The 25,043-nt window shown below is 44.2% G+C and overlaps 8 protein-coding genes across 8 annotated transcripts; 3 read left to right on the forward strand and 5 right to left on the reverse strand.

The window, feature by feature from the left end:
* Nucleotides 1–2,932: 2,932 nt before the first annotated feature.
* I203_104291 (uncharacterized protein) lies at nucleotides 2,933–4,934 on the reverse strand (the record flags this gene model as incomplete). Its single annotated transcript, XM_019144117.1, has 6 exons — nucleotides 2,933–3,127; nucleotides 3,189–3,276; nucleotides 3,337–3,410; nucleotides 3,482–4,625; nucleotides 4,683–4,772; nucleotides 4,831–4,934. The coding sequence occupies 6 exons, from the start codon at nucleotides 4,932–4,934 to the stop codon at nucleotides 2,933–2,935; spliced, it is 1,695 nt and encodes a 564-aa protein (XP_019007166.1).
* A 1,577-nt stretch (nucleotides 4,935–6,511) lies between these two features.
* On the reverse strand, nucleotides 6,512–10,046 carry I203_104292 (uncharacterized protein; the record flags this gene model as incomplete). Its single annotated transcript, XM_019144116.1, has 11 exons — nucleotides 6,512–6,655; nucleotides 6,774–7,039; nucleotides 7,103–7,481; nucleotides 7,544–7,802; nucleotides 7,867–8,503; nucleotides 8,557–8,683; nucleotides 8,739–8,931; nucleotides 8,987–9,186; nucleotides 9,273–9,549; nucleotides 9,634–9,804; nucleotides 9,877–10,046. The coding sequence occupies 11 exons, from the start codon at nucleotides 10,044–10,046 to the stop codon at nucleotides 6,512–6,514; spliced, it is 2,823 nt and encodes a 940-aa protein (XP_019007165.1).
* A 553-nt stretch (nucleotides 10,047–10,599) lies between these two features.
* Nucleotides 10,600–11,814, forward strand: I203_104293 (cytosolic Fe-S cluster assembly factor CFD1; the record flags this gene model as incomplete). Its single annotated transcript, XM_019144115.1, has 3 exons — nucleotides 10,600–10,678; nucleotides 10,771–11,118; nucleotides 11,240–11,814. The coding sequence occupies 3 exons, from the start codon at nucleotides 10,600–10,602 to the stop codon at nucleotides 11,812–11,814; spliced, it is 1,002 nt and encodes a 333-aa protein (XP_019007164.1).
* Nucleotides 11,815–12,200: 386 nt separating this feature from the next.
* I203_104294 (N2,N2-dimethylguanosine tRNA methyltransferase) lies at nucleotides 12,201–15,143 on the reverse strand (the record flags this gene model as incomplete). Its single annotated transcript, XM_019144114.1, has 12 exons — nucleotides 12,201–12,513; nucleotides 12,625–12,810; nucleotides 12,879–12,961; nucleotides 13,027–13,161; nucleotides 13,251–13,425; nucleotides 13,506–13,706; nucleotides 13,766–13,829; nucleotides 13,901–14,025; nucleotides 14,140–14,445; nucleotides 14,514–14,608; nucleotides 14,670–14,740; nucleotides 14,807–15,143. The coding sequence occupies 12 exons, from the start codon at nucleotides 15,141–15,143 to the stop codon at nucleotides 12,201–12,203; spliced, it is 2,091 nt and encodes a 696-aa protein (XP_019007163.1).
* Nucleotides 15,144–15,396: 253 nt separating this feature from the next.
* I203_104295 (histone chaperone ASF1) lies at nucleotides 15,397–16,822 on the forward strand (the record flags this gene model as incomplete). The annotated part of the gene is made up of 5 exons (XM_065517507.1): nucleotides 15,397–15,757; nucleotides 15,847–15,927; nucleotides 16,001–16,075; nucleotides 16,251–16,518; nucleotides 16,615–16,822. The coding sequence occupies 5 exons, from the start codon at nucleotides 15,397–15,399 to the stop codon at nucleotides 16,820–16,822; spliced, it is 993 nt and encodes a 330-aa protein (XP_065374325.1).
* Nucleotides 16,823–17,400: 578 nt separating this feature from the next.
* Nucleotides 17,401–18,131, forward strand: I203_104296 (uncharacterized protein; the record flags this gene model as incomplete). The annotated part of the gene is made up of 5 exons (XM_019144112.1): nucleotides 17,401–17,454; nucleotides 17,522–17,608; nucleotides 17,685–17,768; nucleotides 17,838–17,972; nucleotides 18,066–18,131. The coding sequence occupies 5 exons, from the start codon at nucleotides 17,401–17,403 to the stop codon at nucleotides 18,129–18,131; spliced, it is 426 nt and encodes a 141-aa protein (XP_019007161.1).
* Nucleotides 18,132–18,614: 483 nt separating this feature from the next.
* I203_104297 (uncharacterized protein) lies at nucleotides 18,615–18,905 on the reverse strand (the record flags this gene model as incomplete). Its single annotated transcript, XM_019144111.1, has 1 exon — nucleotides 18,615–18,905. One exon carries the CDS (start codon nucleotides 18,903–18,905, stop codon nucleotides 18,615–18,617), a length of 291 nt encoding a protein of 96 aa, XP_019007160.1.
* Nucleotides 18,906–20,138: 1,233 nt separating this feature from the next.
* On the reverse strand, nucleotides 20,139–23,433 carry I203_104298 (uncharacterized protein; the record flags this gene model as incomplete). The annotated part of the gene is made up of 8 exons (XM_019144110.1): nucleotides 20,139–20,971; nucleotides 21,030–21,343; nucleotides 21,403–21,535; nucleotides 21,590–21,701; nucleotides 22,009–22,062; nucleotides 22,485–22,619; nucleotides 22,705–22,835; nucleotides 22,902–23,433. The coding sequence occupies 8 exons, from the start codon at nucleotides 23,431–23,433 to the stop codon at nucleotides 20,139–20,141; spliced, it is 2,244 nt and encodes a 747-aa protein (XP_019007159.1).
* Nucleotides 23,434–25,043: the final 1,610 nt, after the last annotated feature.

A 25,043-nucleotide genomic window follows, 5' to 3' on the forward strand; every position in this document is an offset into this window, starting at 1 on the left:
GATTTGTGGGTTTATCAATCCAAATAACATACTATATCTGGTTGGAACTCGCTTACATATCGAAAACTCTTGGCGAGGTACAGAATCATACAATCGGCCTTTTCTTCTTTGCGTCGGTTTTCATATTCGTGTGCAAAGCATCCACTATGCTGTCAACAGCAGACCGACTATCGAAAAAGATGTCGTTCGGACTTACCACTACAGGCTAGCTGATGGTTCCTCAGAATGGTAATTTTCCCAAATAGCAGTGTTCCTTTTATTGGCAATGCTTCTGAAAAGATGTCAGATCATATGTCCTGCTTCTTTCTTTGAATGTCAGATAGGATTAATCCGAAAGTCCGAACTATGCCATGCTCTTCTTCAGTGTCGAAAGGTTTAACAGTCACCCAGCACAGATATATAAACCGCTATTTTCTTCGTCATGTCCCTTTCTCTTCCTTTCAATCCGAACCATTCCACTCTGAAGCTTCGTTCAACCAATTGACCAGCCATACATCGATTGATAAGGTAATTTACATACAACAAATATGGTATCTGTGAGTATGCATATAATCTCTTTCCTATCCCCCATCTTGAACAGAACGCGCTTGGTAAGCTTAGCTGTGGTTTGGCGGTATATCATACGTAAAGATCCCAAATAGCGATTGGATCCCTTCTCGTCCTGCTCCCAAACCACCTACCGAGACTCCCAGTGGAAGCTCCGGCTCTGGAGGTGGCAACAATTCCGGTTCCACTGGATCTACTGGGTCTGGCGGCTCGGGCCAAACTTCAGGCCAAGGTGGTGGTAATAAGAAATAATGTGTCCGCCAGGCTTGAAGGTAATTCGACAATTTATCATTAAGCAAAGAGATTGATAAGACAGCTGATGATCGTTATGTCATCGCTGCGTAGTCCCGATGTCGATCGATATGATTGTGTGGGCTGAGAAGTTGTGCTGACGGGTTGATGTTCCTCACTTCGAGTATAAGGTAATGTGATCATGTATTGAGTGTTCGTGAAAAAGACATACAATACTCGGACAGAGCATGTTTGCTGGAGGACGCAGGCCAATTTTTCGGAACGGAAGGGAACTTCTTTTCTTTCAAGATGCAATTCGATCAAAACTACGATCATGAGTGTTAGCCAGAACAAGCTACCGTATCATCGGGTATAGTACGGGGGTTGGCTTTTCCAAAAGCTACAGCAACATGACATTCCTTTCCTCATCTTCGACGTTTGATGGTTGGTAGCAGCATCAAGCAGGGTTGACTGGGTTAGGAATAAGCGGATGGATACCAAGGACCATCAGCGGGTGATTCCTCCCGCATGCTTCCAAATCTCTCATCAATAACACGACTATGAGGCGAGGCGGATTTTCCCCTTTTTAGCGTTATCTTATCCGACCTCATCGGGAGTTTAGTTAGACATCCTTTCATGCTATATCCCTCTTGCTTGCGGATCAAAAACGCCACTCTAACTCCCATCGTTCATGACATGGGAATTTGCGAAGTCCATAGATCGATAAACCAAGTCGGTCCGGATCATGAACCTGGAGCAGTAATCGGGGAGTAGGCTCACAAGCGTAGATCGTGCAAGGACACAGTCTTTGATCGAGTTTATCACTTCATGAATTACTACAGGAACCCAGGTGGCGTTTTCAAAGTTTGATGGATCAACATCAAAATCATCTAACCATCAAATGTTTGATCGACAATCATCAATCACTTTTTGACTGATGACAAATCGTCAATCAAAAGTCGTGGCAGGGTTGAACTGGTATCAAACCAAGGATAGACGGATCGTTGTACATATCATGCGGTACTTTGTGTGCTGTATAAACTTCGACTAAAGATGTAAAGTTGATAAATCAGAGTCTGAAGATGATCAACCTGCATTCCAGGCAAATCTGGATTGTCAATATAGAGTTCAATTTAAGTTCAACTTACAGTAAAATCATGTTGCGCCCAACACGCACCCAGGTATATTCGATACCATTGGTACGCACCATGACATTGAATCTGTTGTTTCCATCCCGGGCGGAAAGGATCTCACATTCTGTTGGTAGAGATATAAAGCATAGTAATAACGACATGTACATCTCCTTTTACAAGCTATTCTTTCAAAAGGAACATATTATTACTACTTAGCTATAAATTCATTCATGTCTGTGAGTCAACCCATACTCTTCCTTCATAGGACTTATAAGATACTGATATAATTCGTAAAATATGATGCAACTACACCTAGTCATCGGATAACTCTAACGCGGAATACGACCCTTATGTCCCTGCCCAAATGACATCGGAATCACGACCTGCCACACCTCCTTCGACTTCGGCGAATGATCAAAATACATCTTCCCCTGACGAGAACCACAATAATGAGAGCAAGTGAAGGGACCTTTCAGAATGATGTATCGTAGTGTGCTGACCTATATCATAAGGGGAGGAATTGTCTTTGTAGTGGGGAATCGTCAAAATCACAAGTATTAGTGGAGATCTGCTAAGTGAATATCATGTACATGAGGTCAAGATGTATCACGCAATGTACAGTACTGTATGCAGTGACCTGTTACGGTATAGCGAGTGATGCGCAACATATCCAACAGATAAAATCAGATGCAATCAGATCAATTCATGAACACCCTGTGAATATACTACAACAATGCCATAATATATGCTATCGACTAGTACGTATCGCATGTCCAATTGACAGACGGATGTCTGAGTGAACATTTAATGATAAAAGCCCACAAGAATGTCCAGGTATGTTAAGAAGGAAAGTGCTTTTGATATTCTGTGTGCTTTGTTATCGAATTGAGTGAATTTGGTATGCCGTTTGAATGGATATATGTATGTTATTACAGTACATGAATTGAAAGAACCTGAAGAAAGGGTATGCGAGGTGATGCTGGGTATGCCTTATTTTATTTTGTCTCGCTCTCGCTCTTTCTCTAAACCAATGATAAAGTCACTGCCAAACCGACCAAACCAGCTGCAAGGACCGATAAGAGTTCCTTGGAGGCCTGTATAGGCACGGTGGGAGGTGCAGAGGAAGCTTGGGTGGTGGTATTGGCAGAGACGTAAGTGGCGACTCCGACATCACCGCAGATCTTGAGAGCAGCAGCGTCGGTTTGAGAGACGAAGATCTAAAGATGTCGCCAGTGTCAGCGAAAGATGACATGACATGAAATGAAATAGAAGACCTACATAAGGCATACCTCCATACCCTGAGGCGGCGTATGATACTGATATGGCACCCCCTGATCCGACGGCGTGTTGCTTACACGATAGAAGGCTACAAATTGGGAGGATGATATAAGCCACAGTCGACTATCGCAACGAAATATATACTCACTCAATAACAGCAGACTGAGCTGACCAACCGCTGGTAGGTACACCGAATGCCTGTGCAACACTTGGACTACCTCGCTGTGTAGTCGGAAGACGATCAGCCGAGAATCAAGAGAAACGAACGAATATTGCATTGAATGATGACTCACGTTGGTCAAAACAGCCAGTAAAGGACCTTTTCTAAAGGCCACGTCGGTCTTAGTCGAGGCCACAATGGTAGTCTGAGAATCCAAGAAATTTTTACCGTTGAACTGCGTATTATTGGTAATTACCGCATGTCTGATATCGTTCAATCGTCTAATATGTTGATACGTAGTAGTGTTGGCATAATTTGATGGCCACAGTGCGGCACGATTATAGGGATCTCCTGCACCATGTGAGAAATCTTGTTCTTGTCCATAATACACTATTGGTAATCCATCGAATATGAATTGAGCGACCATCGCGTTGTAGGCCAATTGAGAATCCGTAGTGGTATTTCTCCATCGGGGTAAATCATGATTCTCGATGAAATTACCTAACAAACCGGGTTGAGGGAAAGTTGCCAAGGTCTGTTGAGCGATCTCAACGAAACTGGACATGTTTCCTGAAGGAGTACCGAAACCGTTTACTATTCCGTAGTATAGGGGATAACCCAATACTGAATCCATCCATTTTTCAGTTTGGAATGAAGCTGCGAAGTTTATATCGGATCCATATACTTCTCCAATACAGAATACACCTGATGCAGCACAGAATTTGGTCCAGAATGTTCCTGGAACATGCTTTGCGGCGTCGATTCGTAGACCATCTATACCGTATGTAGAAGTTAGATTACCGATCCAACTGTTTAGTGTAGAGACGACGGTGGGGTTTTCGGTGTTGACATCCATCAAAGCGACTTTGTCGTCGCCTAACCAACAGTTCTCGACTGATGTTTGATTGGAGTAATCGATCCAGCATTGAGGATGGAATTCAGATGGGTCCGTCCATAGTGAACCGTCTAATTTAAGGGCGGTCGAGTTGACAGCGTCGTAGGCGTTAAGACTGGGTACGTTGTTGACTACTACGTCTACCATGAGGTACATCCCCCTAGCGTGTAAAGCATTCGACAAAGCTTTCAAGTCGTCCGATGAACCGAATCGAGGATTGAGCACCAAAGGGTCGTTCACCCAGTACCCGTGATAGGCATAATTGTATGGTGTGTAGACGTCGATGTTCTGGGAAACGGGCGATATCCAAACGGCATCGAAACCCATTCCTTGTATGTAATCTAACTTATCGATGATTGAAAGCCACGTACCACCACACCACCTATACACGAATACGATATTAGCTTTACCGATTAGTTGACCGTTTGGAAGAGCTTACGTCTGTTGTATGGGGTCACATGTCTCAGGCAGGGGCGATGTCCTAGCTGGAGCAGTTGCAGAAGGAGGTGCGAATCTATCTGTGAATAGTCTAAGTGGCAAATATCAGCCACATGCATTCGTAATGATCTGATATAAGAAAAACTCACTGATATATCGATTTCCCTTTCCACTGATCTGCATTAGCAGCGTTCGTTAAACTTGCGACAGACAGCAGCGATATTATCGAAAGGAGCGTTGTATATTGTAGCATTGTGAGTGTAGGGGATAGGGAAAAATGTGGGGATTAGGGTGAGATGTTAATCAGGAACAAGATATTTCTGTTGTGATTTGTTATTGTTATTGTGTTGTAAAGAACGTAGTTTGTCAAATGAGTGTGTGATATGTTATACTATAATGCTGATAATTGTGGGAGAGTCGTCTTAGAAATTATTATAACATGACCTATACTATGTCTTGTTGTTGAGATGGAGAAACAGTTGGTCGTCTGAGAGGAGGAGGGGTGTTTCCGAGAAATAAGGGGAACCAATCAACCAATAGACGGAGAAAGGCTTTCTACTTATAAAGTGATCTGTGCGACTGAAGAAGAAAGGCTAGTGCACGGTTACTCTGCTTGTTGTCGAGTGGGGAACCCAGGGGGAAGAAACTAGAATCGAGTGTGTTTGGAGATTGGAAGTCGTGTGGGTGCTTGGACAAGATTGAAATTTGTTATTGGGCTAAACTGGACTTGGACTTGTTTTTTTCTTAATGTATATGATCAGGTGATGTGAATGTCGAGGTCGTAGCGTAGCGATGAGCGTAGTTTGGTATGGTGTGGTGTATTGTAACGATCGCTATTTGTTCGGGTTGTAGCGGAATGACACGAGTGTTAGATGTTTTACAACATGTATAACTGTGAGAAAAACAACGATGAAGGAAGAGGGGCTGGTCGAATGTAGAGTATCAAGAAGAAGAGAAGACAAGGAGAGATTGGATGCTGGAATCGAAATGTCAGAATACTAAAGAGGTCTCATGATCATGCTCATTGGAAAGGAAGGCTTGTACCGTGTCCCTCATGGACATTTACTGTACCAAGCACTAATTCATAATGTTGTTGTGCTTGGGGCAAAGACCGACCGTGTGATGCCGTGGCAACCAAGCATGCACTCAAAAGTGAGACATGATCATTTGCTCGTACTATGCTTGTGCTGTGCTGTATATGACCAAACGTTATTGTAGATATGTGGCCTGTCCATTGGAACGAACATCAAAAGGGACTCATGATCGACCACAAACAAGAGGATGAGGAAGAGGAACGGTGTGGGGCACAGGAAGGAAGTCGCGTAAATTCGCAAAGATCAAACAAGTCAACAAACAAAAAGGGATATTCGATATTCAGGGGAATGTTCCCTATTCAAACGTAAGGATACACTCCCGTAAACAACCCATGACTTGCTTGCATGTCAACAAACCAATCGGCTCGTGCATTAAGCAGAACATCTCAAGCATCTCATTGATGACTTGCTCTCGGTCCGGACTTTCTATGAACACAGCCCAGTTAGTCCGGTCTTGGTGTCAAACAATCGATTCCAGGCTCATAGTCATTCAGAGTTGACCATCCGTTAAGTTCCTTGGCGTATAATCAATAACACTAACCGTGATGTTGACGCCTTGCCGGTATGGTCTTGTGCCCCCATCGCTTCGATGCTTGTACATATATATAGTGTACCGACATCCGATTATCGATCTCAGCATAAAGGAGATGAATCCACCTACGTCATGTACTATCGACTCAAGTGTATGTCGTTTTTGCATACGTACTGCATTCGTCTAGTCTACTGCCGCTAAAGATCACTCTAATCTCTCCGCTACGAGTTCGATAATCTCCCTTGTCGTCTTACCGATGTTCGCCAAGTCCTTGGATACAGCTTGCCACACCGGACCATGATGAGGTGCAGCAGCAATACATTTCTCAATCACCAATTCTTGTCGCTCCTGCAGTGCGTAAGCGGTAAATGGTCAGCGTATCCCCTCAGCGATTGCACGGATACAGCAAATGAAGAGAGAGCCCGAAGTGATGTGATTGGGTGGGGTAAGAAATAACAAAAATTACAGGTTCACCATGCTGTTTCTCAAATTTCAACCACCAACCCCAAGCGTCTCCCCAATCCGCATCAGCCGTAATGGCATTCTGCATCCACTGTCTTGTCTTTTCAATCTTTCTCTCTCCCCAGAACAATCTGGCTACAGCTAGAATCACAGCAGGATGTTCACCGGCTTTCTTAAGCGCATCGACCGATCTTCCTTTACGCTGTTGAGGCTGTTCCATGAAAATAGCCATAGACCAAAGTATAGGTGATGTCGGGCATTCTTGCATTGCTGCGTACCGAGGTGCCAAGAACACGTCAGTTCAAAACTCACGTACCAAAAGCTCAGACTCACCTCTGGCCAACACAGCTTTAGCCTGCTGCTGAGTACCTGACCTCTCTTCAATTTTGACACTTTCCGCCCACAGCTCATCGTTCTTGGGGTTCTTCATCCTTGCAGATTCCAAGAGGGATCTAGCTTTGATAGTTATACCAGCTTTCTCCTCTAACCTGGCAGCCAGAATCCATAACGGTATAGATTTAGGACAAGATCGACAACCTTGCGTATAAGCCGCTCGAGCGTTGGCGACTGCATTTCGAGATTCATGTATCTGCCCTCTGATCATATGCAATTTATCGAAGGAGGAGTATTTCTTGATTCCTTGTTCGAGAAGTTCGAGTGCAGCATCCAAATGACCCAATTGTCTCTGTAAAACAGCTGATTTCATCCATATCTAGAACACAACCACAAACATCAGCAGGTATTTCGAGCATCTTCCAAAGGCTGAAGACTCACCCTCTCGGTATCAGCTTGTACTCTAGCTTTCTCCAATATCTGCGTTGCAGCGTCCATTTCACCAGTCTCAGCAGCGAGTTTAGCAGCAGCCAGGAAGATCGATTCGGAATCTTCGTTCTGCTTGAACGCCTCTGACAAGATTGCTTGAGCACCCGGTACATCCCCTCCGATCCATTTCTCCTTGGCAGCCATGAGCCAAAGTACTTCTGCCTGAGGGCAATGCTGTACACCTTTCGCCAGTATATCCTGGACAGCTTGCCTAATGTGACAAGTCAAAGTTAGCAAATCAAATTGTATGTAAAGATGAAAGTGTTATGACATACGGTGTACCATGAGCTTTTTCGAACTCTGCTGCTTTTCTCCAAACCGAAGGGGAAGTAGGGAAATTCTCCAACACGACCACATAGCATGCCCTTGCCACTTCGAAGAAACCGCCTTTCGCAGCGCGTTCGGCGTCTTCTACCCATACGTTCTTTCTATCTTCCTCTTCCACATCCTGGTGGATAGTGGCTTTGACAATAGCCTGAGCAGTAAGCGGACTTCCATCTTGTTCACATCTCTCAGCTTCCTGTAACCATTGTTCTCTAGACAAAATGACTTGATTCTTCTTGAGCGAGTTGACAGCACCGACCATGAGTTTGTCGACTTGCGCTGCCAATTTACGTGTCTTCTCAGCTTCATCTTCCAATTTGACATCTCCGATAGCGGAAGGTGATTGTTCGGCGAGTCGTCCAGCTGCGATCCAGATTTCGTGTGATGTGGGTATACGTTTTCTTGCTGAGTTGAGCACCTGTTTTGCGTTCTCGGGTGTTTCCAGTCTGGCAAGGGTGAGCCATAATTCGACGGATGTAGGTATGACTTCGACTGCACGGGTAAGCAGTACTCGTGCATCTTCCGGATCGTCTTCGAGATTGACGGTTTCCTTCCACAATCTGACAGAGTTGGGGATGAATTCGAGCGCTAAAAGATCTCAGTCAGCTTGTCATCAAGAGCAATCCGATAGCTTGACATACCTTTTCGTAACACTCGCTTCTTCGCCATGACATCAGTTTCTAAAGAAGCAGCCTTGAGCCAGACTTTGACCGACTGCGGTACATGTTGCACAGCTCGACCAAGTATGACTTTGCCATTTTCGGGTGTCTACGATGGAAAATCAGCTTCCACAATCCATGGACATGTAAAAGCGAATACTTACGTTCAACTCAGCAGCGTTCAACCATACATCCTCGCTCTTCGGACATTTCTCGCAACCTTCAGCGATGATCTTCCTAGCAGCTACCATCTTCTTCGCGTGCACTTCCAACGCAGCAGCAGCGATCCAACCTGGAGCATGTTTGGGGTTGGTCTGGATGAGATTCTGCAACAACTGTCGGGCTTGCTTGATGTCACTGATTAGGATGATGTCAGCTACCACTCACATCGAATGCAAACGTCCTGACTCACCCAATTTGCGCATCTGTCTGAACGATCTGACTATTCAACGCGGTCATGTAACCTCTAGGGTCTACACTTGTCGAAGAACCATTCGCGGCATCTTTGGAAGCTCGATCAAGTTGTAGAGACAGTACTTTATCTCTCGCATTACCGATGGCAATGAAATCCGTCATTGTACCATCTGCAGCGGGAGTATCGAAACCGCCGTTCTACGAGATAACAATATCGAATATATCAGCTTACCTGTCTACCTATCGGTTGATGCGGTGTCAGAAGCAGAGCTAGACAAACTCACTTCTTGTTGAGCTTTATCCAATTCACCTAATAACATGTTCCTATTGGCCAGATCCGCCATTACAGTATCACTAACAGCATAACTTCTCCCGTTTTGATTCTCTTCCAATCTCATATTGTGTTTCCTCCTTTTACCAGTCAGATTACCAGCTTCGGGTATAGCATCCCAATCTGCATCGTTCAACGACGAAAGATTTCTCTTCAAGTCGGCAAATTGAGTTTGAAGTTTTGGGTTGAGGGCTCTTTCTTTAGCTGCTTGTTCAGCTTCGGCCGCTTCTCTATTAACATAATTACATATTAATCAGCTATAATACTGGGAATTTCCGGGACTGGATGAGAGAGCTGGACTAAACTGAACTTACCTTCTTGCCCTTCTTCTCGCGTCCATACGTTCATCTACACTCTCCCAAATCCTATCGGCCTCTTCGTCATCCTGTTCATACACCGTTCCAGCAAACAAGTTCCTCTCATCATCTGGATCTTGCAATGCCTCGGGATCAGGTACTTCTTCACCTCTCTTCGCTTGCGCCTCACTACAGATAGGAAATCATAGATAAACAATCAGCAGATAGCTCTAAGCAGGAAGAATGAGCTGATACACTCACGCAATGGTCTCTGCCGAAGGTCCTTCTCTAGCTGGACCGATATCCGATCTAGTCGTGAAACCTGATGCTCCTCGACCCAAACCTGCGACATACGATGCAGGAGCAGCCATCTGAAGGAAGTTGTACCGCACTTCCTTTGGGATGTGCTTGACTGTACCGATGTGCGACATCTTGAGCTAAGTAGATGTAGTAGGTATGGCCAGAGGCGGAGGAGAAGTTGAAGAGCTGATGGAATGATAGCTCAGCTTGAGGCCAGGCTATTTTCTTATGAGGAGGTCGTCGTTCGTTTCAAGGTGGGTACTCTGGGAATTGAAAGGTGATGAGTTCCCTTGTGGTTTATTACTATGAGGATGGAACAACGAGACAACCTCTCTCATGTATGTTAGAGTGTAGGATAAGAGAGAAAATGGAAGATTCAGTTGTGAAGTTGAAGCTGCAGTAGGAAGGGGAAGGGGTTTAACCAAAGTCAGTGGCAAAGAAAGATTCAATTACGTAATGGATAATACCTCCACTCGGAAAAGTCAATAGATAGATGCTGATCAAGACAATTTGGAAACCATCTTCAATCTCAATTCTCTTAGACTTACTGAACTGTTCATTCAACATACAATATCATTCATCACAAGCCTCGGGACAGACCATACCACCAAGCACGTATCCTCTCAGTGTCTAGACTTCAGATATCAATAACAACCAGCTCCAAACCTTTTGTCATACTCAAAAATGGCAGATCCTGTCGAAACACCCGTATCTCGTCGACTATCTTCCGTTAAAAACATCATCATCGTCCTATCAGGTAAAGGTGGGTCGAGTCTCATCCCGTCCCAATCCCTCACTTTTAAATCTCATCAGAAATGCTATATGGCTTGCTAATGATTTTGCATGCGAGAATAGGAGGAGTAGGTAAATCATCATCTTCCGTCCAACTAGCGCTATCCCTCCTCTCCCAAAACCCCTCCAACCGGGTTGGTCTGCTAGACCTAGACATAACAGGACCCTCCCTCCCTAGGATGGTAGGACTAGATATCCCCGAGGCAACAGTCCATCAAAGTAGTGCAGGGTGGGTTCCGGTGTATGTAGATAATGGGAAAAGACTTGGAGTGATGAGTATAGGATTCCTGTTGAAGGATAGAGGTGATAGTGTAGTCTGGAGGGGTCCAAAGAAAGATGGGATGATTAGACAATTTTTAAGTGAAGTGAGATGGGGTGAATTAGATTATCTGGTTATTGATACGCCACCTGGTGAGTTATACCTTACCTAGAATCATCAGGATCTCAACCTATTCCTCTCCTCCAGTCTAAGATCACCTAGTCTACTACTCTGTATGAAATGACTTGACTAAATGTATTTCTATACCCGTAGGTACATCCGACGAACATATATCACTTCTCACTCATCTTCATCCACTATTCACTCCAACCCTCTCCAAACCTACCACTCCCTCTTCAATCTTAATTTCGACACCTCAAACAACAGCATTGAACGATACTATCAAATCACTTTCATTCACTCGTAAACTCCAATTACCAGTTATGGGTCTAGTAGAAAACATGTCAGGATACGTCTGTCCATGTTGTAATGAGATTTCCTATACGTTTGGGAACAATACAAACACAGAGAAGATATTCAAGGAACAAAATGGGGTTGATATTTTGGGTAAAGTACCGATCGATACGGTTTTGGTGGGGTTATTGGATAGTGTGAGTAAAGGTGAATTAAATGTTGATGTACAACAACAACAAAATGGAAATAATGAACAAGAAGAAAATGGAGACAACTTTCAACAACAATCCCATTTCCCATTATTGGATGAATATAACAAAACTGCAAGTTCGACCATATGGAGATCTATCACTGAGAAATTAGTAGAGAAGATTGAAAGTAGGAAACAACAGATCAAAGAGAAGTTGGCACCGTCGACAACGAATAAGACATGAATCATTCATCAGAGTTGTAATTGACATACCGAGTGTGTCCGTCAGCTTTCTACTTCTTGAACCTTCGTCAGCAATACTCAAATGGCCAATGCCTCATCGTCATATGTCAATACGCCATCAAGCATAAGACCCTTACATACAGAAACATATAGAAGTAGGAAGGATGAATCGGATAGGTATATCGACTTTTTTTTTGCATACATTTTCACCATCACCACCATCCAGTATCGATTAGGGTTTTGAGTTTCCTTTGACACAAAAAATTATCTTCAGTAATGTTGTAAGGCAAAAATCCTTTGTATGATCATCAACATAAAACCCAAATAATGCATCGATCCAGTATTGACATGTATATACACTACACATTCTGCATCTCAGCATGACTATCACTGTAGATTCATCATCTCCTCTTCGTTCATCTCCTTTTCAACTTTCAGAGCAATAACATCCTCCTGAGTCTGAGGTAATATCGCATCATTCTCAAATCCATTATCTTCGATCTTACTTCTCTTACTGTCCACCTTTACTTCATCGACTTCATCCACTTTCCGTTTTTCCGTTGTGGGGGGTACAGCAACCTGTATCGATTTGGCTCTTGGAGCAGGTCCCCAATTAGGTAGAGGGTTAATCTGGTAGAAAGTTTCTTTGCCTGTTCGTTCGAGGGAAGCATCGGGATGAGGAGTGAAGTCGATCGTGTGGCTGTGGAAACATAAACACAGTCAACATGATACTATGCTATACTAAGAACGTAGACCCTAATGCTTCTTATGGAAGAGCGTGAGAAGACCAGAAGAGATGTGATCAACTCACGTCATGGGTTTACTGATCAATTTCCTAGCAGGACTACCTTCCGCAATTTTATCAATCCTTATAGGCGTCGTCTTGGCTTCTTCCCTCATGATGTCAAAGATGAATGATCTAGGTGCGTCAGTCTTGACTGCTCCTGCTTGAGCGTGAGATCGGGAGATTTTATATCCGCCATTCAACAGTGCAGACCTATAACAGAAAAACAAGCGATTAGCCTTTTAGTTTTGTCGGGGATCGATGGTAGAAGATCCACTCACAGTATCTTGTTGAGAGGCATGGACGACATATGTAAGCATTTAGCTACTCTGTTGGCAGTGAAGAAGAATGGATCGGGAAGTTCCTGCATCACCACAACATCAAATTATTAGCCATATTTACTATTTTTGACGGGACGTGATAACTCACCTGAGCTGCTAAAGACAACATTCCCAACATTCTAGGGAAAGTCTTATATTCCTTCTCCTGAGTTGAGATATCTTTCATTACTCTCTTGGCGAATTCCGGATCTTGGATAGGTCCAAGCCATAGTGGTCCACCGAGCTGTCAATCGAAAGCAATATCAGTATTGACATTGTAGTGGGGATAATGACTCGTAGATGGGTATTCGGTATTTGAGTGGAATCACTCACATGCATCGTCCCACCACATTCCTCGCAATTCGATCCATTCTTCGCCGTAGGTCCCGCATGAGTCTTAAACGACTCCCTCACGACACCCTTTGCAGTCTCTCTTTCCACAATTCTGCCGAATGGTTGTATCACAGATGTCTCACAGAAGTTACATGTGTACACTACGCCGGTGTTACTGCAGCCAATCGTAAATCATCAATCATATGTCTACTGAAGAGCGCATTGATTATTTGGTGAAACTGCCCGGATACTCACCTGGATAACCTCTTAACCTGCTCAGGACCAGTATTGATCCTAACGAACAACCTCACATAGAAATCTATGGAGAATGATAACAAAGGTGTGATGTATCGTCCATATCTTGCTGCGCAGGTTGCAAGTGAATGTAAGACCAGTCGAAGGGCAGCTTCATGTGTATATTCAGCATGGACGTTGACACCTCCGTAGTTCGAGTAACTGAACATTCAGGTTCGGTGAGCTTGGATGGCTCTTTGAAGATCTAGAGGTCGACATACCATTTCTCAGGATATTGTTGGCCTGCGAGAACAGCTAAATCCGTACATGTTATAGCGAGTAGACCTATTGTACCAAGCTGCAGTAAGCTGAAAATTCCAGACGCGACTTTTGAAGGCAGGCATCAAGTAACTCACCTCCATCTGATATAGATCCTATAGCAGCATCAATGAACGGGGCAGCTGTACCGTACGGATCGAGATCTACTACATCTACTCTGGAGGTTGGACCGACAGGCGATCGATGAGAGTACATGAATGCGCTGTAAATGGGCAGAACAGGTCAGCGCTGCTATTCGTATCAATAGACATATATGTGTATCCACATATCTGTAGTCGAAAGAAAGTATCTGCAAATGTAATGTGATAACACTCACCAAGCATCACCTTCGTTGATCTTCACTCGTCCTCTACATCCAGGTCTTCGACCAACCTTATCTTTAGGTTCCAACCCATCTTTTACTTCTGCCGTTTCCTCTAACTCTCGTTTAACGTCTGTTGACGTGCTCTCCTCTTTTACCTCCCCCTCACCATTTTCAACAGTGGCGCTAGTACCATCTTCTTTCACAGGTGGTTGCCAAGGTTTTCTAGGTGGAAGGGAACTTTCCCCAACTCCATTAAACGTTACGTTCCTCCTCATTGCTTCACATGCCGATGGCGAGAGATCATTTGCGAGTACATACCTACAGAGTTGGTTTGAACGAAGTCAGCTGAGTTGCTATCACGACTGAATGTAAAAGAAACAGCTCACTTGACATTGGGGATTTCTTTGGCATATCTGATAGAACGTAATCCGGTAGCAGCTAGCGCTTCGAGGATATTGATTGAAGGAGCTCTGAACTTTCGCTAGCGAAACCAGTCATCAGTAAGATTATTATGCTACCGACTTGATTCTGCGAGGACTCACTTCTGTTGAAGGTCCAGCAACGGGTTGTTCATCTTTGACCTGCACTTCTTCCGCCCCATCAGGCAGGCTACCTGAACAAAGACAAAATGTATAAGCTCTTCTGTGCTCGATCCGTGCTTGTTGTATGATGAGCATACTTTGTTCGTCTACCGGTGTACCATCCTGTCTCAATTTCTTAGCCTGTTTCTTGCTTACTCCACCATTCTTAGCCAACTTCTTCCTAAACTTCGCTTCCAACTCCTCTTTCCTCAACTCGTTCCATGCTCTGATGACGGCAACGCTCATATCTCTATTGTAATGCTGAACGGGGTTTAAGAACGCTCCTGCCTTGGGTAAGAAGATGGTGGTGGTTGATTCGGTATGGGTCGTATGTCCTTTTGGGATACCTTCGGGTAAAGGGATGGTATAGGGGATTTCGGAAGGGCTGCCAGGGATTGGGTTTGGGTTGGTTGATGTTGATGTTGATGTGGACATTTTGCGGAATGACTGACAGATAGTACTGCTACAAGCGACAAAGGGTGAATGGATGATGGCTAGGTTTAGTCGATGATACCTTGCAAGCATATAGCCCGCTTGTGATCAGAGCTACTCGGTATCGGTGTAGAGATGGATGGCCTTTGAAGTGGATGTTGATGGTGATGATGACTGTTTTTGGAAAAAAAAGTCAATCTCGAAATTCAGGTGGAGGGAAACCCCCGTAGGTGGGATGATAAAGCTGTCGACGGGGATGAACATTAGTCCACGTCATGCTGGATGTCATGGGATTGATCGCGTCTTGCCGCTGTTAGATGGCCCACCAGTCGCGTCTTCTCTCTCTCCTCCTTCATCTCGACAATTTCTTCCCTTCCCTCTCAAGCCAATCTTCTCATTCCAACAAGTCTCATTATCTACCCACCACATCTCTCTGAACGACCACAAAAAGAAAGTACAACAAACCCCGTATATTATACATCCACCTGAGAATCTGTCTTGTTCGAGAGCAAGGGAGAACACGCTTCAAAATGGCGAGTCAGATCACCTTCTAGTCGCCTTCCTTGGACAGAATGAAGCTGACAACATTTCCATCTTGCTTCCTTATATAGTCTATCGTGAGTATCTTCATCATTCTGGCCTCCCGCAATGGTAATTTCGTACTGATACAGTGCTCACATTTACCAGGTCAACATCCGTAATATAGAATTAGTGAATAACCCAGCGAAATTTGACGATCCATATCATTTCAGGATCAAGTTCGAGGCTATCGCGCCATTAGAAGAGGGTAAGCTGATGCTAGACCACTTTGTCTACGGGAATGCCCAAAGCTGACGTCCTTCTTGTTGACTTCCCCAAAGACCTCGATTGGAGATTGATATATGTAGGATCAGCGAAATCGGAAGAATTTGATCAAGAGTTGGACAATTGTTCGGGTGAGTATAATCTTACAGGTGGCTTGATAGGCAAGTGGCGAAGATGCTGATGATATGTTAATCCTACTACATTTCTCCCCTCTCTCTCTCTCTTTCGATTTTCCTCAATGAAACCCCCGGCCATATACGAAATGATATGTTCCTTCCTCGTCCCTTTTCATTTACCCGGAAACAGTCGGACCTATACCAGCGGGTATAAATGCCTTTGATTTCCAAGCCCCTGCACCTCAACATCACCTACTCCCATCGACCGAGACAGAAGAGATACTAGGCGTGACGGTCATAATCATAACCGCCTCGTACAAGGAGAAGGAATTTGTAAGAGTAGGTTACTACGTGAATACATATTACGAAGAGGAGGAATGGAAGGAAAATCCACCACCGACGGTACAGTGGGATAAGTTGTTCAGGAATGTGTTGATTGAGAAACCAAAGGTTACTAGGTAAGTCAATCATTGTCCTTGCCGTTGGGATTTGCCAATACCTTTTGAGCCATCGAGCAAGGACAAAGCTGACATGTCTATCACTCGACAACTTAGATTCCAGAACCCATGGGATACAGCCACCCAAGCATCCCCTTTCGACTCATCCTCATTCTCCAACGGTAATGGTTCTGCCCAGCAACAACTCCCTCCATCAGGTGGTAACGGTAATTTCGAGACATTCTCGGCACCTTTACCACCACCCGTACAAAAAGCCGCGGCGGTCGGTTCCAGTGGTGTTGGTGAAGATATAGAAATGTCGTAGCAGTATATAGAATGTACTGATGTAGAACAAAACCTATAAATCATCATCACAATCATGTATAAATATCATCATTAATCCAAAGTCAGTTTTCGAGCGTGCCTTACTCGCTTGCATACCTCATATATCGCCAGATCGATGAAAATCAAGTCTAGCATGTTGGCTCTATATGATGCTGAAGTGAAGAGGTTTAAATCAAGGTAAGATTGAGGACAAGATGAAGGGGGGAAGGGGGAAAAGGTAGAGCTTTGAACGGCAAATACCCGGATAGCTCTAACTTTTTCTGCGCGTACAATTGAAAAGACAATCCTTGGTCCTCTGATCATTCATCTTATGCATATAACCATGCACTGAGCAGTGCCCATTCAATGATCTCCTGCTCTCTCATTGTATGGATGGATACTGAATAATGTTCTTCACCCATCGCGTGGCACAGATCCATGCACATTGTCAACAAGGGGGCTCCACATCCGATCGAACGGGATGATGATCATCACTCTCAAGTCCAGTCAACTCAACATCCACTGACAATCATCTCTAGTTTATCCTTTCTCTATCTGTCATCGATCACACACACTATCATGCCGCCTAGAAATACAAGAAACCTGAGCTCATCAGGAGACGAAGTATCCGAGGTCAGTTGACAACTTATGAATCTTGCGGAAGAAGCACATAGCTGATAAAAGCATAACATCGAGATAGGGCAAACCGGACGCGTCGACCAAAGCATCGTCATCGAAGCGAGCGAAGGATCAAGATGATAATGAGGGTATTGAGCCCAAGAGCAAGGTTAGAATTCTCAATAATATCTTCCGCAGAGGTAGGGATTATAGCTAATTGATACCGACATCGACATCGAATGTAGAAATCCAAATCATCCGACAACAAGGAAACTTCCGGCGGTGAAGTGGAGATAGAAGAGAATGAAGATGGTGATTCGTTCTTCAAGGTGAGTCTGTATGACCTAAAACAAGAGAAATCCCAAAATCCAAGACTCACTGATCTGTCGATACTGCAGCTCAGCGAATATCGTCGATTGACCGTCCGAACATTTAAAGGTAAAGTCCTGATCGACATTAGAGAGACGTACAAGGATAAATCGACTGGTCAGATCAAGCCTGGTTCAAAAGGTATAAGTCTCACTAAAGAACAGGTGAGTGGGAAGTCTTTGTCTCGACATATCATCATAATGGATGTATGTATGCATAGCTAAATGATGAATTTGCTGGGGTGTGCGATTATATAGTGGGACGTGCTGAGATCGAATATCGAAAATGTCGACGATATGATAGTCAAGGTCAATGAGAAGTGATACTTCTTCGAAGTCAAGCAGTTCAAGTACAACGAGGTCCAACTGGTTCAATCATAAGTGATACTGTATTAGTGTAATGTATAGATGTTATCTTGTCCTCTGGTCACTGCTCACACAATCACAATGACAAGGATGTCAAGGATAGTAAGTGGGACTGAGAATTTACGATTCACCGAATTACTAAACGAATTCGGTCGTGATATTGACACTCCGCATTCGACATCCGACCTCTCATAATCATGAGCAGTCAATAGCTGCAAACTAGTAACTTGTCTCGTCGATCTCGTTTAACTCGACAATGCTGACTTATCAAATATTGACATACAATCCATTCAATCAACCGACAGACATCACATAGCAAATGGAGCATATATAAAGGTCAGTAGTGAATGGGAACTACTGTACTCAAGCTTTGCATTATGAACACGATCAGCGAGATTCGTCCATTCAAATAGAGTGAACATCAACGAAACAGCTCACTTATCATTCACCCCTTTCCACGTCCTTCTCGTATTTCTTCCCATCAGAAATTGAAATGACCTTGATGACCTTGTCTTTGGAAACTACCACTTTCTCCATTTTCTCGACCAAGGTGTCCAGATCGATGAGTGGCGGAGGAAGAGCCATCGTGTCATTCTCGGAAGGAGGTGTGGAAGGTGGCGAGCAATGATATGGGAAAGGTGGTGAAGGTGATGGTGAAGGATCAGGAGAAGGATCAGGAGAAGAGTCTGGTGAGAGTTTGGGATCAGTGATATTGGTTATTTGTGAGGTCATACTGTATTAATGATTGATAATTCGAACATAAGCTTCTGGGTGATAACCAACTGTGAGATGCAACGATATTGATGACAAAGTAATCGTTTATATATAATACTGCTAATCCCGTAAGCTTATACTACCGTTTCTAGAAGGCTTCTTTGGAGTATTCAGAAGATGAATTTAACCCAAGCTCACGTCACCCCAACACGACTTGAATGGATTGAAGCATGAAGAAGAATGATGAGAAGCTTACTTTATCAAGTAAAGCCGATCCATGTAAACATTCACATCATCGGTGTTTTCCTTTTAAGGAAGCGAAAGACAAGATTAATTCCTTCGAAAAAAAAAAGGTGAGAAGGAGGAATGATCCGCAGCGCTGAGATGATTTGCATCCCTTTGCCTCGAGGTTTACATGTTGTACATTAACCTATGATCTTATCGGGTTTCGGACATCATCAACCGTCCCCAACCAAGCCGACCGAAAACTTTCATCGAGCCGACATACAGTACATGTGTAGTACAATACCATGCTTACACGCCGTGGTGGTGAGAGAAGGCAAGAAAGAAATTGATCGTTTGTTTAATTACGTCTACTTCAGAAGACATCTGGGGAATAAAAGTCGAGTTTATGTATTGATGGAATGCGGGTACAAAGAGAGACCCGCATCAATGGTCTCTTCGATGCACGACCGAAAGGGCAGTTCCTAATGGAGTTGAGTCCATATTCAGTGTCTTACAGGCTGGCTTTCCTGTACAGTCTACTCTTGGCATCTGGATCTGATGGTAATGATCATCGACACCAACATCGACATAACTGGTGCTCCTTGGTCGCATCGCACCTTAACAAACATTTGATCAGATGTTACCGTATCTTCCATAGCCGAAGACAGACGATGCAAATCGATACATTCGATTCTCTCATGATATATGGGGTTTGCTATATATACTTATACTGATACTGATACTTTATATACTTTTTAAACAGTGCGATGTGTGATGTGTTGTGAAATGTGGAATGGAGGAAGTGAAGGGAAGAAATTCTAAGTGATGTGAAGATGTAGAAAGATATAAAGAAGAAATAAACTACGACATAGAAAAGGGAAACGAACTAGGAGAAGAGGAACCGGTTGATAGCACAACAAAGGGAGATCGATTTTACTCGTGTGAGTCATGATGGAGTTGAGTTGAAATGAAGAACAAAGATAGGTTGTAGACAAGAGACGTAATTATACAATTTAACGAGTCAATCTAAAATTGCATTGGTGATCCGGCAGTTTGTGTTTGAGCAGGTTGATTCAAGCCTAAAGGTGACGGTGCGATTTTCTTGCCTCTTCTACCTAACAACGTAGCATTGTTGATATCCAATTCAAATCCTGTGCCACTTGGTTTACCGTTCCCACCATTGCCACCCCTAGCTCTATCTCTTTGTCCAGCTCTACCGTCATACAAGACAGCTTCGGCCTCTCGTCTGTTGGCTCCTCCTCGACCAGCATAATGTTGAGTGGGCTGTTCTTTGACACCGGCAGCTGCGTTGGCGGCATCTCTTCCTCGATGCTGTTGGATCTGTCTAGCAACAGCTTCACCATGTTTACGTCTTGCCTCCTCCAACTGGACGGCTTCATCTTCGTCTTCATCTTCTTCGTTAAGCCCTTGTAAGAATCCTCGGGTTCCCGCTCCACCAGGTCCGTTGTAAGCTCTTCGTCGAGCTCCTTCTTCTTCCATTCGATGCACAGCATAGGTAACATCGAAGGCCTCCTTCAACGCGCCAACACCAGGCGATCGACCTTCCCTATTACCAGCTCGTATAGATGCGAGAAGGGGTGAGTCGAGAGGTGCGTTGTCGGTGGGCGGTCGTAGACCTCCGGGAGTAGCAGCTGGTGGTTGAGCAGATGGGGCATCTTTGATCCATGGGTGGGCAAGGAATTCATCGATGGTATATCGTTGAGCGGGGTCGACACATAGCAAGTGAGTGATCAGATCCTTGGCAGATGTCGAGATATCATCCCACCATGGACTCAGGAAAGTGTAGTATCCTCGGGCAACTTTTTCGGTAAGAACGTTGATACTTTCGTCGTAGAAGGCTGTTGAGACCGAGATCAGTTTTCATCTTCACATTTACCCGCATGCGACTTCACTTACGAGGGAAACCACACAGCAAGGTATACAGCACGCATCCCAAAGCCCACATATCAACACTCTTACTATACCTCTCATCTTTCACAATCTCAGGTGCGGTGTAACCGACAGTACCACACGGTGTCATGGTCTGCTCATCCCATACGATCTTCGATAAACCGAAATCCGCAATCTTCACTCGGCCGATACCACCACCTCCGATGCCAGGTCGGTATTCACCCTCATCCTCTTTCTCCTCGTCGTAAGGTCGATGTATGGGCGTGCGGGATGGTATGATCGGAATTCGTTCGAACAACAAGTTTTCAGGTTTGATATCTCTGTACAAATGTTCTCGTGAGCCTTTATAATCTCATCCAAGGCGATTGGGCTGACTTACCGATGCACGACACCTCGTTCCTCATGAAGATATCGAATACCTTCGGCAACTTGAAGGATTACATGTCTTGACAGAGCCTCGGAGAAGTAGGTGAGTTTGACGATTTGGTGGAACAATTCACCACCTTCCATAACTGATACTTGAAGTCAGCATGATTTCGCAATGATTCTCTAGTTGTTCAACTCACGTTCGAGTACAAGGAAATAATGCTCTTCACTTTCGAAGAAGGCAAGTAGTTTGACTATACCAGGATGATCAATACCTCGCATGATCTGCACTTCCTTGAGGATGTTGGCTCGCTATAGACGCAAGAAAAGTCAGCATCTGGACCATTATGAATATAAGGCATCACGCCAAGTGGTGAATGAGATCATGCAGAGGATTTCTCTAATTGGATAAGAGTAGAACAGGATGGAAAGGTACACTGCCAGAAGGCTAGGCTAGTTGGCAACGAAAGGATATAAACAAAATACTTTCGTCGCTCGAGGGCCAGCGATCGTAAGTGTAACAAAGTGTAATGGTACGGTAAAGATAGTTGGGTAGGTGTTACGTTCGGGCAAGCGGAAAAACATAGGTGGATGAGGAACAAAAGAGAGAAAGACCAACCTCGGTGACCCTGGGCCTCTTCTTGAAATTGGCATTAAGGTGTTTATTGCCATGCTAGATTGGCGACGAACGCGGAATCGCACATCATATGTCAGTTGCTGTACTTGTTATTTCCCGACGAAGCAATTCTTGAGGAATATCGAAAAAGTGAAAGTGAACAGGGCGCGACGAGCAATAGACGTGACTGTCACACGGTTGTTTGGATGCACATGTCGCAGGAGGTTGCGGTGGTAGTCGAGCATGAACAGTGAAAGTAGAGTAGGTCAAAAGAGAAATGCGAAAATGAAGGTGTAAAGAGCGCCCGATACCTTGATCCCAGCCTGGCCAGGGCGTGGGAGGTATGCGAGGCCGATTAAGAAGACTACATACAAAAAGCAAAGAAGAGGAGCAACCTCCTGATGGTCGTTCCTCACAGGCATGGCGAATGATCGATATAGTCGATCGGTGTTAGTTATATGGAAGGAAGCAATTCTCACCTGTGAATGATTTAGCTCATACTTTCGGACCACTTTAACAGCGACTTTACGTCCGGTTTTCTTCTCGACAGCTTTGTACACGTTTGAGAAAGCTCCATCACCCATCTTCTCGATCAACGTATAAGCTTCCAGACCCTATTGAGACGGAATGACGTCAGTTCGGAGACTTTCTTCAGATCTTTGCGAGAGTGCCTGCAGCGATTTCAATGGCAAGACTTACTTCGTAGACTGGCATCTTTTCACTCTGCGCCCTCTCATCAGCAACGATCCGCTCAGCTTCTTCCCGGTAGTTGGGAGACACCATCGGAGCTTTACTACCTGATTGAGACGATTGGGGTTGCGCTGATTGCGCTAAAAGAATCAATTGAATATCAGTCATGCTTGCGTAGGAAAGGAAACAAGGTTGCCAATGCTTACCATTGGTCGCAGTCAATCCCTGACCTGGCATATCGTTATTGTAATATGCTTGCTGTACTTGTTGGGGCTGAGCTGTCTGCTGTTGATGTTGAGCTTTGCTTGATCGATGCCCGCCAGATTGGCTCGTTCTGCTTTCCGGTTGAGCAGCGTTGGATTGTGAAGATTGGGCGTGCTTGCCGTGTCGTAAGATCTCTATTGAACCGTTGTGTTCCAAAGTCCGGAAAGGTAATCCACGATAATTCAGCAGTCGAGGGATTGACGACGATTTTCGTATGAATAGAGGTCGTCGATGTTGCAGATGATACGAATTGGCATGCGGTTTAGGTATAGGCATCGGTGTGGTAGGTCGATGTTTGATTTTGGATATGGGTCGTTGAGTAAGAGGTAAAATCGGAGAGGTCAGCCTCTCGCCCGAAATTGTAGGTGGCTGTGAAGGCGTTGTGAATATGGGCGAAAGAACCTTGGACGGTGAAAGCAAAAAGGAAGGAGTAGAGGATGACGGCGCGATGATACTTGGGGAACAGTATGGCATGACGGAGTTGTGTATAGAACAAGAATGAAAGGTGTAAAAGTGGATGAAGATGGCATCAGGAGCAGTATATCAAGCACAAACAGAAGATGAGATAGAGGATGGATGGCAATAATAGAATGAACAGAAGGAGTGAACAGTGAATGGTGAATGGTGAATGGTGAATGATGGATGAAAGTAGTAAGTATGGCAGTGTAACACGCTAATCATGCACCAGTGTTTGGACATTAGATGTTGCACCCCCCCACGCACAGACCCCTTCTTGGTCATCAATGTCGTCATACCCATCACCATCATACACACAGCACACACACACAAGTGGCAAATTTTGGAGGGGAAGAATAGTTCACTTCTGGTACAAACTTAGTCTCGGTTGGCTCCAAACGAAAGAAATGATAGAAGCAAAGAAGCAAGGGGAGATGGAGTCAAAATGGGGGATCAGGAAGCAGCGAACCAACTGGATCATGGTATAAATATATGATCACCAAAACTCACGTTTGAAACTCGATAACATTCCGTCGTCTATGAGATTAGCGTTGTCTAATTTATTGATAGCGGTATTATAATCTTTCTCTAATTGTTCGATCGATCTTCTTCTTGCTCCTGTGTTGCTGGCTGTCGCAGAAGTATCAGATATGGATCTTGATTGAGACTGTGACTGTGATTGTGAGTTTGGAGATGGAACAAGCGACTGGACTTGTTTATGGGTGAACTTGATGTTAGGATCAGATAATGGAACAAGAACAGAAGGTGAAGGTAAATTAGAAGTTGAAATTGATATATCTGAATTTGAATTCGACGTTGTTGTTGACGTTGACGTTGTAACTAGGTTTCTACTGATGATGTTGGAAGGATTAGAAGAAGTGGGATCTTGAGATGTTTGAGTCGTCAGATTGGGCGACTGACTCGAACGGGTGATGAAGACTCGGAAAGAGTAGAGAAGTGACTGATTGGGCGACCGGTGATACGGTACGGTACGGTTCGACTGTACGTTTTATTTGAGAGCGATCGTTTGTGATGTAGTTGTTGAAGAATCAGAAAAACGTAATGATGACGATGACAATTCAAAAACCAGTATGAATCAGCATGTGATCGCTTCTTGTCTGCGCGATATGATATATGTATGCTAAGGTATCCTCAACTCCAAATCCATGTATGATCTGGATGCGAAAGATGATGAGAAATGATGATTCATTTACCGCACCACCCAATTCACCATAATAATTGACGTCACACAGATAGATAGATACACACCACACAAAGAAAAAAGGATACTCACCTTTAGTAAGCTAAAAGTTCCACCCAGAGTACTAGAACTAAAGTTGTAACAATAGTGTAGATGATATCCGATGGATATGTATGTATATACTTTCTGCTCTTTCCAATGGTATATCGATTGACAGGTGTTATACGTTTATACGTTGTCGATGATGATGGTGATGGGTGATGGTGATGATGAGTTGGATATTGCTGAATAAGGGGATAGATATGAAGAGAGATCCCGCTAAGATGGATTGGGATGTGGGTCGGTGACGAACGCGATGACGATTTTAAGGGATCATCCATTCGTGGCTGGAACTTTATGAGGTTGTTTTGTCGCTGTTCTTTATTTG

This window comes from Kwoniella mangroviensis (assembly GCF_000507465.2).
Source record: "Kwoniella mangroviensis CBS 8507 chromosome 1 map unlocalized Ctg01, whole genome shotgun sequence".
Classification (NCBI taxonomy): domain Eukaryota; kingdom Fungi; phylum Basidiomycota; class Tremellomycetes; order Tremellales; family Cryptococcaceae; genus Kwoniella; species Kwoniella mangrovensis.